At 35.1% G+C, this 15,504-nt stretch overlaps 7 protein-coding genes across 7 annotated transcripts; 3 read left to right on the top strand and 4 right to left on the bottom strand. All coding sequences in view use genetic code 12, as the record gives it.

Moving 5' to 3' along the window:
- Positions 1-103: 103 nt before the first annotated feature.
- Positions 104-1,333, top strand: CAALFM_C701010WA (uncharacterized protein; the record flags this gene model as incomplete). Its single annotated transcript, XM_715214.2, has 1 exon — positions 104-1,333. The coding sequence occupies one exon, from the start codon at positions 104-106 to the stop codon at positions 1,331-1,333; it is 1,230 nt and encodes a 409-aa protein (XP_720307.2).
- A 117-nt stretch (positions 1,334-1,450) lies between these two features.
- On the bottom strand, positions 1,451-1,972 carry CAALFM_C701020CA (mitochondrial 37S ribosomal protein bS16m; the record flags this gene model as incomplete). The annotated part of the gene is made up of 1 exon (XM_715213.1): positions 1,451-1,972. The coding sequence occupies one exon, from the start codon at positions 1,970-1,972 to the stop codon at positions 1,451-1,453; it is 522 nt and encodes a 173-aa protein (XP_720306.1).
- Positions 1,973-2,130: 158 nt separating this feature from the next.
- On the bottom strand, positions 2,131-5,784 carry CAALFM_C701030CA (mRNA-binding protein; the record flags this gene model as incomplete). Its single annotated transcript, XM_715212.1, has 1 exon — positions 2,131-5,784. One exon carries the CDS (start codon positions 5,782-5,784, stop codon positions 2,131-2,133), a length of 3,654 nt encoding a protein of 1,217 aa, XP_720305.1.
- Positions 5,785-5,984: 200 nt separating this feature from the next.
- Positions 5,985-7,817, bottom strand: CAALFM_C701040CA (uncharacterized protein; the record flags this gene model as incomplete). Its single annotated transcript, XM_715211.1, has 1 exon — positions 5,985-7,817. The coding sequence occupies one exon, from the start codon at positions 7,815-7,817 to the stop codon at positions 5,985-5,987; it is 1,833 nt and encodes a 610-aa protein (XP_720304.1).
- Positions 7,818-8,751: 934 nt separating this feature from the next.
- Positions 8,752-9,795, top strand: CAALFM_C701050WA (uncharacterized protein; the record flags this gene model as incomplete). The annotated part of the gene is made up of 1 exon (XM_715210.1): positions 8,752-9,795. One exon carries the CDS (start codon positions 8,752-8,754, stop codon positions 9,793-9,795), a length of 1,044 nt encoding a protein of 347 aa, XP_720303.1.
- A 136-nt stretch (positions 9,796-9,931) lies between these two features.
- CAALFM_C701060WA (uncharacterized protein) lies at positions 9,932-10,360 on the top strand (the record flags this gene model as incomplete). The annotated part of the gene is made up of 1 exon (XM_715208.1): positions 9,932-10,360. The coding sequence occupies one exon, from the start codon at positions 9,932-9,934 to the stop codon at positions 10,358-10,360; it is 429 nt and encodes a 142-aa protein (XP_720301.1).
- A 141-nt stretch (positions 10,361-10,501) lies between these two features.
- Positions 10,502-13,859, bottom strand: CAALFM_C701070CA (uncharacterized protein; the record flags this gene model as incomplete). The annotated part of the gene is made up of 2 exons (XM_019475480.1): positions 10,502-13,762; positions 13,836-13,859. 2 exons carry the CDS (start codon positions 13,857-13,859, stop codon positions 10,502-10,504), a joined length of 3,285 nt encoding a protein of 1,094 aa, XP_019331025.1.
- Positions 13,860-15,504: the final 1,645 nt, after the last annotated feature.

Below are 15,504 nucleotides of genomic sequence, written 5' to 3' on the forward strand. Positions count from 1 at the left end.
ATCTTCATATAAATTTTTTTTTTGTTTGTATTTGTATTTGTGGATTTGTATGCTGGCCTTTTTTTTTTTGCAACAACTAGCAAATACACCACAAGTTCAAGTAATGGAAACAAAGAACAATTGGTATACCTATGGTTCCAATTACACCACAAATAACATCACTTACGACTTGGCTTCAATTTCACCGAAAAAGTCCTTAGAATGTGAATTGACAATTGAATTTCTTAAAATAATCTACATCATTGATGAGGCACCCTACAAGTCATGGCAAAAAACAATCGATTCCTGTCAAACGATCCATAAATCGTTCGAACGAATATCAGAAATACTCATAAAGCAACCAAATCTAGAAAGTAACGTAACGAATTTCTTGAAAAACAATCGACTCAAGTACATTCTTGAAAATGTTATACTTGAGAGTTTAAAGTCACAAATTTCGAAATGGGATATATTAGTCCACATTAATAATTTGTATCCGGTATCTTTACTTATCGAAGCAGTTTATGACTGGTCAAACATTTATTTGGTTAATATTGATGAAGAATTATCACTAGTTCTATTATGTACATTTCAAGTGTACAGAAATATTGAAGATGAAACACATGAACTTGACGTTATGATTAAGGAGATGAAGCAACGACACAGTTACCCAGAAATACGAGCAAGAAATGTTAACAATCTCATTCTATTAATTTTAAGTAAAATGAAACCAACATTGGTTTTCTTTGAACTTATCAAACAACTGATATTGTATGCGAAAACAGAATGTGAGATTAGACACTTAATTCAAGATTTTGCAACTCTATTGGAGAATTTAAAACAAACTACTAATCAAGAAAACAACAATGAATTAACAAAAATAAAACTATTAATTCAAGAAATTATTATTATTATCCTAAAATCGTCTTACGAAAAGATAAATTGGAATTGCTTTCAGCAAGCTCAATCAGATTATGAGAGTATTTTCCAAACTTTACTGACTGCCTATCAATCCCAACTTGCTAGTTCTACAATGGTTCAAAATTCAGATATACAGCTATTTATTGACGACTATAATAATGATCCTAATCCAAGTTTAAATAGAGAAAACGCAGCAGAATGGATTAATAATGTATTTTGCAATTCAGAAAATCTCGAAGAAGATGATGATTACTTTGAGCCCGAATTCGAATTACCAAAAATGATAGCAGAAGGCAGCAACACATCGATAAGACCTCACAAAAGATCATTAACTGAACCCATTAAACGCTTAATACTGAAGAGAACTCCAAAAGACAAGTCAAAATGGCATTTCTGGAGATTTGCAAATAAAAAAAGACTCTCAAACAGCTAGGTAAACTAAATTACATATCCCATAATACAAGTAAAACAAAAACTCCTAATAGTAGTTTATTAAATTTCATTCTATTTACATGAAAATAATTTATATATGATGCTTCTTTATTTTTTTCTAATCTCTCTTTCTCACATAGTCCACTGGAAGTTCTTGAGTTTCTCTGATTTCTTCAACCACAGGTTTATCAATATGTTGACTTAATGCACTCGTCTTTGGCCAGAATTGTGGTAATAACCCAACTTTCTTAAGTAACCATGTAACACGAGGAGTAGGAACTGCACCCATACCTAACCAATATTTTGTTCTGTGTAAATCCAACGACACATCCTTTATTTTCAAACCCGAGTCATTACCTGATAAAGGAACTGGAATAGGATTATATGTACCAATGACTTCCATTGGTAATTTTTGTTGAGCTTTCTTAGCCTTCATCACAACAATGTTATATATTGGTTGGTGTTTTCTTCCAAAACGTGCCAATCTTATTTTAACCATATTACGTTTATAAGCCGTCTTTTCGGCAACTGACATTATTGGAGATGACATTTGGTTGTGGTGAGTAAATAATGCTATGATAGTATTGATTTGATAGAATAGTAGGTGATGAAACCGAAAAAAAAAATTTAACAAGTCCATATTGATGGTGAAAAAAAAAGCATACAAATCGTACCATTTTGCACGACCTGAATTTGTTTTATGTTTTGCAACATCGAAGTATAAATAACCTGCTACTAAAAAATTTAACTAAATATGAACTTTCTTCTATTATACAAATATAAACACTAATACGTCAACTAAAGTTTCTTCTTGGCTTTAAATTTTTGTTTAGGTTTAGAAATCTTGGATTTACCTAAAGTTTTACCCTTTTTCAAAACTGGAGTACTATCTGCATCATCATCAGACCAATTGTCTTCTTCATTTCTTGATCTTTTAAATTTCAATTTATTCTTTTGACCTCTAATTGGAGCCTGCTTGACAGCATCCAAGTAAGCATCAATACCTGATCCCTTATTAGCCAATGGATCTTCTTCATTATCTTCCTTAAACACCAATTTTCCATTCTTGGTCTTGAATTCTTCCTTTCTATTCTGCAAGTCTTGTTTGGTGAATTTCTTTGGTTTGGATGATGATATATGTGCTAATGCTTGTCTATCCAACAAATTCAATGGCTCGTCACCTGTTTCCAAAATGAATTGGTTGGATTTACCAGCCTTTCTGTGTCTATTAGCATCTTCATCATAAATATCAACTTCATCTTCAGAAATATCGGAATCATACAAGGCTTCCTCATAAGCAGAAACAAATTTCTTTTCAGAATTATGGCTAGATCCAGCAGTTTTAGATCCAGTCTCACCTTCGGCTTCAGTCTCAGCTTCTTGTTTTCTCTTGGCTCTGTTTCTTGATTTCTTGATGTTAGCAACCAATTTCTTATCTTCTTCAGGTATACATCTTTCAACTTCTTCAACACCAAACTTTCTAATCAATCTTTCCAAAATATGCTTGACTTTAGATTTAAAGTGGCCCTTGTGTTCATGTGACCATCTCATTAATTTGCTCAACAAGTCAGACAAGTTTTGTTTAACCATCTCTTCTGGCAAAGACAATACTTCAACTTTGACAAACCCAATTGCTGATTTAGCAATTTCACGTGAGTTATGAGTCAAGAATAACTCAACGGTAGATGCAATTTCCAATAACACATCAGTAGGCAAAACGTCTTTAAATTCGAATATTAAACAGGAAATTGCTGTAATTGTAGCTGAGATCATATGAGGATTTTGGGCCGCTAAACCAGCACTGACCATTGTGAAAAATTCTGTCAATGAAGCTGATGAATTAGGAGCATCAGAGTCAAAACCAGGAACTCTCGAATTCTCAATAACACCTCCTTCATTCATCTTTTGTCCCATTTTGATCAATATTTGGTATGATAATCCTCTTGATCTTTCATTAACATCTTTGGTTGCCATGATGATTTCTTGCAAGATTGCTGGGATGAAATATAAATCAGTAGATGGTAGCAATTCCAAAACTAATAAAATTGCATTAAGTCTTGAGGATCTTGCTGAATTGTGTGTTTGTTCTATGGTTTCAATCAAAACCCTTTCAATTTCTCCAATGAATTTCAAAATTGATTGTTTACCAGTTTCAGTTTCTGCTAATCTTGAAATAATTCTATATGCCCTTTTTTGCATTAATGGATTCTTTACCAAAGAAACAGTAGCAACAAAAATAGAAAACAAAGCGTTATGAGAAGATTCTGGAACGTATTTAGCCATAGCTACAATCAAATCCATCATAGTAATACTAGTACTAGGAATGTCAGTCTTGCTTTGCTGCTGTTGTTGTTGAGAAGTTTGACCTGCTTCTTCATCCATAGCTTGCTTTAACATTCCACATACTTTGTCAAATGTGGTGGCTAATTCATCTTTTGGTATGATATTCAAATAAGTTTCAATAGTTTCCAAAACAAATCCTCTCGAATCAGCTACTGTATAAGTGAAAACATTAAACAAAACAGTCAAAATGTTACCAGCAATGGTACTTAAATATCCAACATTTTTACGTGCTTCCTCTTTAGGGAATTCTTGTTGCATTAACAAATCTTCGTCTAAGGCTCCATCACGGTATGCAACATTCGACTCAACTAATAATCTCCATGCATGACAAATTGGGACTCTCAACTCAACTTTTGCAAACATCAAATCTGAAAGTTTAGTAGCAAAAGTTTCATCAAAAGCAGAAGTTAAATCTTTTGGTAAATCACAGAAATGTGGCAATAAAGACCAAATTTGATCAACAATCGTTTGAAAGATCTTGCTGTTAATAGATTCCTTATTATTAGACTGTTCAATTTTCGTGTCAAAGAATTCAATATTTGGTAAAATAGAATTCTTGTAAAAATCCAATTCAGCAAACCTCACATTATCTCTTAAGAGTGGTAATAACCAAGCTCTACCTGGACCACCATTTTCACCAGTTAAATTCAATGGCAACACACTCAAAACAACTTCTGGCCCCATAGATGAGATCGATGCGGCAATAACATCTTCTGCTTCTTTGTTGTAAGGGAAATTGTCAGTTTCATTGGTTCTCCAATCACCTACATTCTTCAAAACATCAAGAAAATCAGGGTTGGCTCTGCTTCTCAATTTTAAAATCGTAGCAGTGGTAAATTCCAAAATATCTTTAGTTGCATTTTGATACTTTATTGAAAATAAAATATCTTCAATCATCTTGCTAATGTATGTTATGGCATCATCAACGGTTTCATAAATTTCGCCAGTGATTCCATTTGTTGGTGATGGCTGTAACAAGAATTTATCTGGAATTGATTGAGAAACAATAGCAATAAGGCATTGTGAAGCACTACTATAAATATCTTTTGATTCAGATGACAAGTATGATGAGACTATAGGTAACACAGTAGGTAATTTGCTAATACAGGATTCTGGAGATAATAAGGCAAAACTCTCTAAAGCTTTGGCAACAACAGCCAACCAAGAAGCAGCCAAATGTGTGTCATTAATAGATGGTTTTAAATCAAAAATCACATTCAAAACACGAGTGAATTTCTCAACATCAATCACGTCTGTCATTGATTGAAACAATCCTTCAAAGGCACCAAATGCCGACGAAACCAAAAATTGATCAGATGTCTTTGAAATTTCCAACAAAATGTCACACAACTCTTCAATTTTGTTAACTGGCCATGAATTTGTTGAAGTAATCATTTTGATTAATTGCAAAACATGAATAATTTGAGAGTTTACTTCTTTGTTCTTCTTCTGGGTTTTGTATGTATTTAATAAGGTTGACAACTGAGTTAAGGCAGCATCTGCAGCTAAAGGAGCTGCTACATGTGTTGGTGATGGAGAAGCTGGTGGGTTTGACAATATTTTACTAACAGCCTCTTGAGCTCTCTTTCTTACTTTTGGTCTCGGGTCAAAAGAAGTTTCCAATAATGCTAAAAATGCTCTTTTAGGAGAAACCTGGCCCTTGGAATTCCACGATGAACCGTCTTGTGCTAAAAGCAAACTTTCTAATGCACCAATGGTAGATCTAACCAATGCTGCTTCGGCATTTTCTAATGTTAAAGGTTGGGCTAATTTTGCTAATATTTGATTGAATTTGGATTTCAATAATGGTTTTGGAGTAAATGGGAACACAAGGTCCAAGAAATATGCTGTTGTTGCTGCCAAATTACTATCAAGAATTTGATCATTTGAAATACATTGATCTAATAACGACAAAAACGATACAAAGTAGGCAACTGGTGTTTTGTCATTCTTTTGTTCTTCAATGTTCTCTTCTACAGCAGATAATATTATTGCTAAATGTTTTTGGTTGTCAAGTTTGGAATTGGTTTGAGATCTAATCTTTGATAATTTATCTTCTAATTCAAAGGAGTCGATGGATAATCCACCATCAGGATTATTATCATTCATCACTAGTTTGGTAGTTAATTGCAAGAAGAGTCTATCTGTTTTTTAGAGGGGATTTTCTAATTTTTTTTTTTTCACATAAACTTTTCCTACAACAAAAAATGTGAGATGAGGTTACACAAAATCACATATCACGTGAACAACAATTTCCTTTAAGTTACCAACTTACATTCAACATATACAAAGAATAAATATCGATTGAATCATGCATCTAAATGCAATTGGTCTAATAAATAGTCTATAATTTCAACGTCCTTTTCATACTGAAGCAATGCAGTTTTGTATAGATTGATATCATCTGTATTCTTGTCTGATGAAAAAGTTGGGTCAAATGATCCAATCTCCTCATTGATGGCATACTTTTTGGTCAAATAATACCTGACATCATCAACCAATTCAATTGTATCTGTGTCTTGTCTTTCTTTAATTCTTTCTGCAGACTCTTTGATCAAGTCAGACAACTTTTGGCGTTCTATTTCCAGATTAAAAATTTCTGATAAATTATATGCAATCATTTTTGTCACATGTTGTTCTAGCTTATCACATCTAGTTTGCCAGGATGCTCGGATCAAATCATAGGCATTGCAGTCTAGTTTGTCTTGTAAAGATTGAAACTCTTGGAAGTTGAACTTTTGGAACTGAGAAGTGATGTTCACAGCACTCATTGTTTTCAACCTTTCCAAAAACAATTCGTCAGCAGCAAATAGTAATTCTAGTGACAAATCCAATGGAATGTTGTTGATATTGTCATGATACAAAAAGGATAACACCATTTCAGCAATTTTCTGATTGGCAGTACTTGTGGAAACTTGAATTATTGCAAGATGGTCCGTATCTAGCTGTGGACGATTAATGACTTGAACTCCAGCCTCTCTATATAATGGCAAGTCTTCTTCTGCAACTGTAAACATTTCTGATTTAAACATAGTATCAAAATACTCAGATCGAGCAATTATTGATTTGTTCACAGGATAATAAATAACAGATTCAGACTCGGAATCGACACAAGCTAGAATTACGTCTGGGATAGAGTCTGCTTCAAGTAATGCTTCTCTCTGGGCATCACTCAAAAACTCTGTGCAATCGATATCTTCCAAATCAACATCATCTTTCAAGTCCATGTCCGTGCTCAATTTCTCACCAAGAATCTTTTGCAATAAGAAATCATCCAAATCTTTTCTCGCCTTTTCAACAAACTTGAATGACAAATCATGCCCTATCTTGGCTCTTGCTTTTTCGTCTTCAATTCCCTTTATCTCTTCAATACCGTCTACCAAATCATCGAGCTCATACATTCGTGCCAATTTAAGCAACTGATCTTGAATAGCATAACTGTCATTCAAAACAGCATGAGTTCGAAGATAAAAATAATTTATTATTCTTTTGAATACTGCAGGATCAACACTCATGGGCATTGTAATCACAGTCAAATTTTCCCATTCCCCATTAAATTTTTCCTCAAAATAAGGACTTCGAGATGCCAATAAAAACCTATGCAGTTTGAATACTCTTAAATCTTCAGGGATCCCAGGTTGCTTAAATTGAAAAACCACGTCTGCAGTAATAGTACCTAGTAATGGGTTCAACAATGAAGCTATATGACCAGCAAATGGTTGTGTCACATCCACCGCTTTTGAAATATCAAAACTTACTAGTAAGTCTCTAATTTCATCTGTCAAAGCACCATATATACAACGTGCTCCTTGAAAAGTATCCCGATCACAGACAGCACCACGTTGTAATAATAATTCAACTATATCATAATGCCCACACAATGAACTCAAAATCAAAGGTGAATAATCATACTCATCAACCTGGTTTATGTCTAGGTTTGGAGTAGATAATAACGAGTCCACTACTTCAATATCCCCAGTTCGGCATGCCAAACAAATCTCACTAAATGCCTTTGCCACTTCGGGATCTTGGTTCGATGATGAAGTACTAGAAGCGGGGGTTCCTCTATCCAATTGGTGACTTATAGAGAAAATCAGATCTATGGAAACATCTAGATCTGGTCTTGCAGGGTCTGAAGACATAATGAAAGCGTAAGCATTTGAAATTAATAATTGATTGAAATTTTATTGACTTTGAAAGTATATTTTTTTTTCTCTACCCGTAGCGATACCTGATTGCCCATACAAGGCAAAATGAGAACTGTGGATAAAGCTGATAAGAGTAAATCCACGGTTCAAAGTTCTCAGCACGCAAAATATTCCACGCAATATTATCAAGGGTTTCAGTATACTAGTTGTGTAGGAACATCATATTTACAGTATAGTGGCAATAGTTGTAGATGGGCCAAGAATAAAAATTTCTATTAACAGGCGATAAATCGCAAATTTGACTATCTTCATTTTCTAAGCAAAATTGTTTGGACCTAAATGGCCAAGAAGGTTGATTTTTCGGTTGTTTGCCACAGTCAGGTCAATTACAATTACTAAACCCAAGTAAAAGTTACCAAATTCCTCAAAAAGACTCATTACTTCCGCATGAACCTCTCAAATGTGTATTTGGAGATATATACACGGGATAATACCACAAACTGAAGATTTGCTGATGGTATTCAAACCTGCCAATTCAATCATTCTCATATAAACCCGACGGGGAGTTCTACTGATAAAATGAAATATTTTTTTTAAACCCTAGTTCTTGATATTTTCTGTATTTCCGCTTTACAAAACACAAAAATGAAATTTTCCATTTAAATTAATGTGCCTAAGAATTTTATAAACCCGACTAAGCGAAAGAATTTCAATTATGTTAAACACGTTTAAAAGATTTTCAATTTCAGATATTTTTACTCCCTTCTATGACATATTAAATGCGTTAAGATCATTTTCTCTTAGGAAGCAATATAAATTAAAGATATTAAGACCAAAAAAAAATAATAATAATATACCAAATGATAAATTAAACTTTTTCATTTATAGAGATAAAGTTCTAAAGTAACTTAATAATAATAATTTAATTATGTCAAAAACTGTCATTTTAACAGGAGCTTCGGGTTATATTGGTCAACACATTCTTGGAGAATTATTAGACCAAAATTATAAAGTAATTGCCATAGTTCGTTCCCAAAAATCATCAGATACATTATCAAAACTATTCAAACAAACCCCCAAATTACAATTTGAAATTGTTGAACAATTTGACAAACCACACGCATTAGATAAAGTTTTGGAAAAACATAAAGAAGCAACAATTTTTATTAGTACAGCTGCTGTGGTCACTTTTCATGCTGAAGATTATGAAAGAGATGTTTTAGATCCAGCAATTGATCTAGTTAAAAACATTTTTTCAAGTATCAAAGAACATGCTCCACAAATTACTAGAGTAATATTAACATCTTCCAGTGCTTCAGTAGTTGGATTAGATAAGGCATTTTCATATGATGCTGAATACTCTGATAATGATTGGTCTCCATTTACTCGTGAAATGAGTACACTGGATGGTACCATGGCCTATTTTGCATCAAAGAAATTGGCAGAGAAAGAAGCTTGGAAATTCCTTAAAGAAGAAAAACCAAATTTTGATCTTGTTGTCATAATGCCAGCATTGATTCTTGGTCCAGTTCGTTTTAGTTCTGAATTGAAAAACGGTAAATTTCCTTCCACATCTGGTATCATTGGAGGATTATTACATTTGAAATCTGATGATCCTATCCAACCAATGGCAGCAGGTGCGGTTGACGTTAGAGACGTTGCAAAGGTGCATGTTGATGTGATTACTTCGGAAAAAGCTTCAAACCAAAGAATTTTAGTTGAAAGTGGTAAAGTAACCAATGATAATATCATTCAAACCATCATTGACAATTTTCCTAGTTACAAGGACAAGTTACCTACCCCTAACCCAGTGCCACATTCTAAATTTGTGAAACCCAAAGATGAACGCTCAAGAAAGATTATTGGATTCTCATTAAGGTCATTAGGTGATTCAGTAGTTGATTTGGTCAAACAAATCGATCAGGAGAATTCAGTAATCGAATCAATTAAGAAATTAGATATTAAAAAATAGATAGATAGATAGACATAAACAATGACAACATTGATGTTTGTAGTATTATTTTGCAACTAGAATAACAAAAAAAGAAAAATAAGGCAAATATAGAAACCATCGTATTTGTGAAATTCTACCCTATTCAAAATAAAGTATGACTTTTTCTACCCTTAATGGTGATTTAAATCATCATACACTTTCTACAATGGATACTTTGTCCAAAACATATCCAATCGATTCATCAACACTGTTTGCCAAAGCCATTTTTGAAAACTTCAAACAAACTTTCACATCAACAAATAATAGTCATACTACTACTACTAAAGTATCGATGTTTGAGCCAATATCTAGTTTTACTACTGTTGATACTACTCAATCTACAATAATTCCATATCGATGTGAAAACTCTATTTTTAGAAAGAAAGCAAAACTGGTTGATTGTCCATCTACTGAAGAATTGGAAATGAGTCTTGAGATTTGGAAAATAGAAGGAAATGATCAATATTCAGGTGAACAAAGAAGACATTTTAAGCCATTCAAAGTATTATTTGATAGAATTAGAGACAAGGGAATAAATAAATAATTAATTACGTATATTATTAAATATTGTTGATTAAAAAATTATAAATTAAAATATAACAACGAAACTTTATAGTTAGAAAAGAAAAAAAAAATAAAACATATGCAACTCTAATAGAATAAATAATTTATAAACACGGTTTCTTCAAATTTTATCATAACTATTGACAAAATATTTAAGAATTTTTTGTTTGAATTTACTTGGTTTTTTTGGGGGGTTTGTTTTGTTTTCAACAACCAAATCATCTTGTGGAGAGTTTTCAGTTGCTTTGGTGGAATTTGTTCCAGGTAATGAATCAGAACTTGGAGGTGCAGATGAATGTTCGTCCATGTCGAATCTTTCCTCAACATCGGCAGCTTGATCTGGAATATTTAACTTCTCATGAGATTGTTGTGTAAATACTGCTACTGTAGCAGTTTCAGGAATAAGAGCAACATCACCACTTGTAACTTTCTTTTCTGGCTCACGTAAATGCTCTGTCTGTAAATCTTGTTCTCTCTCGGTATCTGTTTGTTGATTTATAAGTGCTAGTTCGTAATCAGCTCCTGGACTTGCTTCCACAGTTGGGGTATTATTAATTGGCTCAGAAACTTGTTTGCTATAACTGTTTTCCACGTTTGGATCAGAATCAATATGCGCTGGAGAACGATCCGTTTCCACAGATTCGAGATGAGGCGCCTCTTCGTCAATGACTTCTGGTTCGGAATTTTCATACACTGACTCCTTATCTTCAGGAACTATAACATCTTCAAATTCATCCTCTTCATCAATTATAGAACCAAGCTCGGGTACAGGAATGTCAGCTTTGACCTCGCTTGGAGTTTCAGGACTATGGAAAACCTCATTTGCATCTTCTGTATGTTGTTCGTCTATTGGCAGCGGTAATTTGTCGTTACTGCTTGTATTAATAACTGGAGAACTACCCACAATATTAGGCAGTGGATAAGCTTCATTATGAGATTTTTCAGTCAAGTACATTCCTTCACTTGGTTCCATTTCATGGCCATCAGAAAAACGTGCATTTCTTGGAATCGACACTTGGTACAATTCATCATCAATGACAACACTACCAAAATTGTCTTCTGTATTATCCGGTTTCTCAACAAGTACGTCAGCAGTATCTTTCTGTGTGACATCAGCTTCAGGTGCAAGGTCATCTTCAAGAAGTTTTTCAAGCTCCACTTCTTTGGTTTCTGCAAGTTTGTTCAATTTTTCCGTGTTTGAAGGGATATCTTCTTTCTTCGAGATTTCTGGTCGTTTCTCAATCTTCGGAGGTTGGACTTCTGTCAAATCATCAGATACTGATGTGACCGAATTCAAAACTGGGTTCAAGCTAGAATCGTTCACGTGAGAAGAGTATGCCTCAGTAGTTGAAATATCATCAGACAAAGCATGGTCTTCGTCATGCTGCCCCCTGTTTGTACCACGAACGATTGATCCACTTCCAGATGAATATGCAGATGCTGTACTTGTTCTTCGTTTTATACTGCTGAAAAATCCAAACTTCTTTTTCTCCTTCTTCAACTCCTTAGCTTTGCGTTTTTCTTCATCCGCTTGTTCTTTGGCAACTCTTTTATCCTCAGCTGCTTTTTCCTTAGCTAACCTTTCTTCTTCAATTGCAGCTTCTTTTGCTCTTATCTTTTCTTCTTCAGCTTGCTCTTTTGCCTTTCTCTTTTCTTCTTGTGCTTGCTCCTTAGCAGCTTCTTTAGCTTTCCGTTTTTCCTCTTTGACACGGTCTTTTCGAGTTGAGCCTTTATTGTCTCCTCTTAAAGAATGAGTAACAAATTCACGATGGTGGTTAACATATTCATAGTCTGGAGGAACTTCTTGTGCCAGTGATCCTTTAATCGCCTTTGCAGGTGTAGCATCAGAGTCGGCACTCTCCTCGCTTGTTTTTGCAACATTTTCAGTTTCTGAATTGAATGAAGATTTTCTTTCATGGTGACTCTTATCACGAGGGCTCAATGCAATAAAACCAAGTTTCATTTTCTTAGGTTCTTCAGGTGCGACTTTTGAGGTTGGAACAGACTCTTGTGCAGCTGCTTGTTGGTTCGGATCCCTGTCACCGTAAACTTTCTTCATGGCAGCTTTCATTGCTGCAGCATACAAATCGGCATCAGTTTGTTGTTTTGTTTTAGCTGGAGCAGATGGCGTAGAAACTTTTACACGCTGAGCACGAACTCTAGTATCACTGTCTTCATTATATACTGGAATAGTTTGAACCTTTTCATTAAATCTAATGGAACTTGGAGGTGATCCTCCAATTCGTTGATTAGGTGATCCGGGCACGCGAGAAAACCTTGATTTGTTTGGTGACTGTAAAGATACTGGACTAATTGGAGCCCTTGAGATCGGACTTTTGAAACTGTCATCTGATTCAACAACTTGTTGCCGTATATCACCTCGCGGTGAGCTCGTAACAGAAGCTGCCGCTGCTGCTGCCACCAGTGGCAGTTTTGAGGGTGAGGCTGGTTTCTCGACAATAATTGGTACTTGGGAGTTTTTCAAAATTGATCTCAATGGTTTTGGCTGACCTTGACTGTTGAGTGAGTCTGATCTCACTGCAGTAATAGGGTGATCCGATGCTAAAAATGGTGATCCCAATTCCTTTGGTGCTTGTTGTTCCGAATTATCAGGTAAATTCAACATCAACTTCGTTTCTGGGTTATCTAATGCTGGGTTATCGACTTGATAGTCGTATTCAAAATTCTGCAAGTCTTCATCTATCTTGGACAAATTGATGTTTGCAGCGCGTGTCAAAGATCCAGACCGATAATTTGTCCCTGAGTTCAACGAGTTTGCTCTTGAGTTGGTACGCGATATGTTTTTCGTGGTTGTTTCTATGATATTAGACCCATCAGGTAGAGTTTTGACCGTCTTTGTTGTGAGTGAGGTAGTTCTACCTTGTGAGTCAACAACTTTCGTGGTAGTTGTGGTGATGATGATTTCCTCTTCATCAGCACCTTCATTTTCCTCGTGGATTTGTGTGTACTGGTGCTGTAACGGTGATGTGGGCACATTACTATTATAATTCACCCTGGAAGCAGAAGTCAAACTATTATATCTTCTGGCATTAGGGATGCTAGCGTTCCCTGGAACGTACGATGGTTTGGGATTATATGTATATTGTCGCATTGAATTGGATCTTCCCGAAGTCAATGATTGTGCCCTTGCATATTGAGTTTGAGCGGCTGTCCGCTGTTGTGGTTGTTGTTGTTGTTGTGATTTCTGGGGGGAACTGTGTAATTTTAACGCCATAGCGGCAGCCTGTCCAGCACTGGTCATTGACTGTGCTCGTTGTGGTTGTTCTGAATTAATTGGCAAACCAGCATGCTGATTTGGGTTGTGATATGCATTTATTTCTTGTGCATACTTGCTAAACCCTTGATACGATTCTGATTTTCTCTAAATTAAACGAAAATAATGTTAGTAAATATTATTTGATCGGTTACATCAATAGATCCTTATTTGAACATACTCTTCTATTGAATAAACCCACCATTGTGTGATTTACTTAAATGCTGGCGGTAAAAAAAAAAGTGACTTCCTAATACGTTAACAAGAAACCCACAAAGAAAATTAGAGTCAGAAAATAATTGAGGATAGTTATGGAATATATAAGTAACAACAGTTGATTGCTTTCGTCAGTTTAATGTTGTGATTGTGGTTTGTAGTAATAATAAATTAGTTTGAAGTGATTAAATACCTTTTTTTTCAGAAATCAGAAGCGGATGACCCACACAACAAATAACAACAATCACAACAATATAAAAATGACACAGAACCATTCAATAGAAAAATTAAACTGAAATTCCCTTAAAATCAAAACAAAATAAAAAGTCCTGCATATTACTTATTTCAAGATTGCTACACATTTCAGTACTAATAGTTAATAGTAGATTTCTTCTTCTGATTAGATTTATTGTTAGTAAGTGATCTGAGGTTATGACATGTGCGTCATCTTCCATGATAGCCGTTTCTTTGATTTTAGAAGCCGATCCTACCACTTATTGGTGTACAGATAAACAAAATATAGACAGACAGAAACTATCTATTGCCGACTAAGACGAAGAGAAACGTGTTGGTTACGAACAAAGTCCTTTTTTTTTAAATCTATAAACAAAACTTTATTTTTAATGTTTAACAATTAGATTGTCAAATTTCTATCTTAAAGGAGCAAACTGTAACTAGATATATGGACTGAGGAGTACCGACCTAGGATATGAAATAGAAAAAACAGTGAAGCCGGAATTCATTTACATACCTGGAGGGATGTGAGCCTCCATAACGAATCAGAACGAGTAGTACAAGCTGTTATTACAAGAAGTCAACCCATTTTTCTTTATGCTTTACTATTATCAAGGTTTGGAGAAGTGTGAACTTAGTATACAGCCAATAACAGAATTAATAAAAATACGAATTCTTATATTATTGTTAAAGTACACAGGATAACATTATCATTTATGAGAGGACTTCCGTGTCTAGCAACTAGTGAAGCTTTATTACTTTGACAATACACGCATCTCTATTGCAACTTCTTGTTTATTTTTGAAAAGATGTGGAAATAATGCAGCATCAAAATCAGTTTGACTCCAAGCTCATGCACTTCTGTAAGCAGTAGCCGACCTGTTTTGAGACCTGTCTTGATCTCTGCCTTTAGCGGTATATCCCGAGACAAGTTTAGCTCCCCAACACAGCAAAGCAACTTGAACTGGCTTTGGAAACAATATTGGCCCTGTTCCTTTTAACAGCCCTAACTTTGGCTGAGGAACATCACTGACAGTGATAATTCAACCAGTCTTGCCACCAAGTTAAAAGCTGGCCTGCCATACACTCTGGCTGGTTAGCCAGAAGTTGTATTGGCCTCAGAACTGGGTGAGACACCAGGACCAATCATGTCGCCAGTGGTGAACCTGGCACAGCCAATTCAATTGACTGCTACCCAAAACCCTTGAGCTTCTTGTAGAGTGGTCCAGAGTACTGGGCCCTGACTTCCGGTGTTGTTACCAGCATAGCCATACTACGGGTTTTGGCTTYAGACCCTGCTCTGGGATTGGCCATTTCCCTTGAGCTTAGGGACGTCAGCCATTGACCCTGGYCCTGACCCTGGCTCTGGCTCTGGCTCTGGCTCTGGCTCTGGCCCTGGC

The sequence above is a fragment of the Candida albicans genome, chromosome 7 (genome assembly GCF_000182965.3).
Source record: "Candida albicans SC5314 chromosome 7, complete sequence".
NCBI classification, from domain to species: domain Eukaryota; kingdom Fungi; phylum Ascomycota; class Pichiomycetes; order Serinales; family Debaryomycetaceae; genus Candida; species Candida albicans.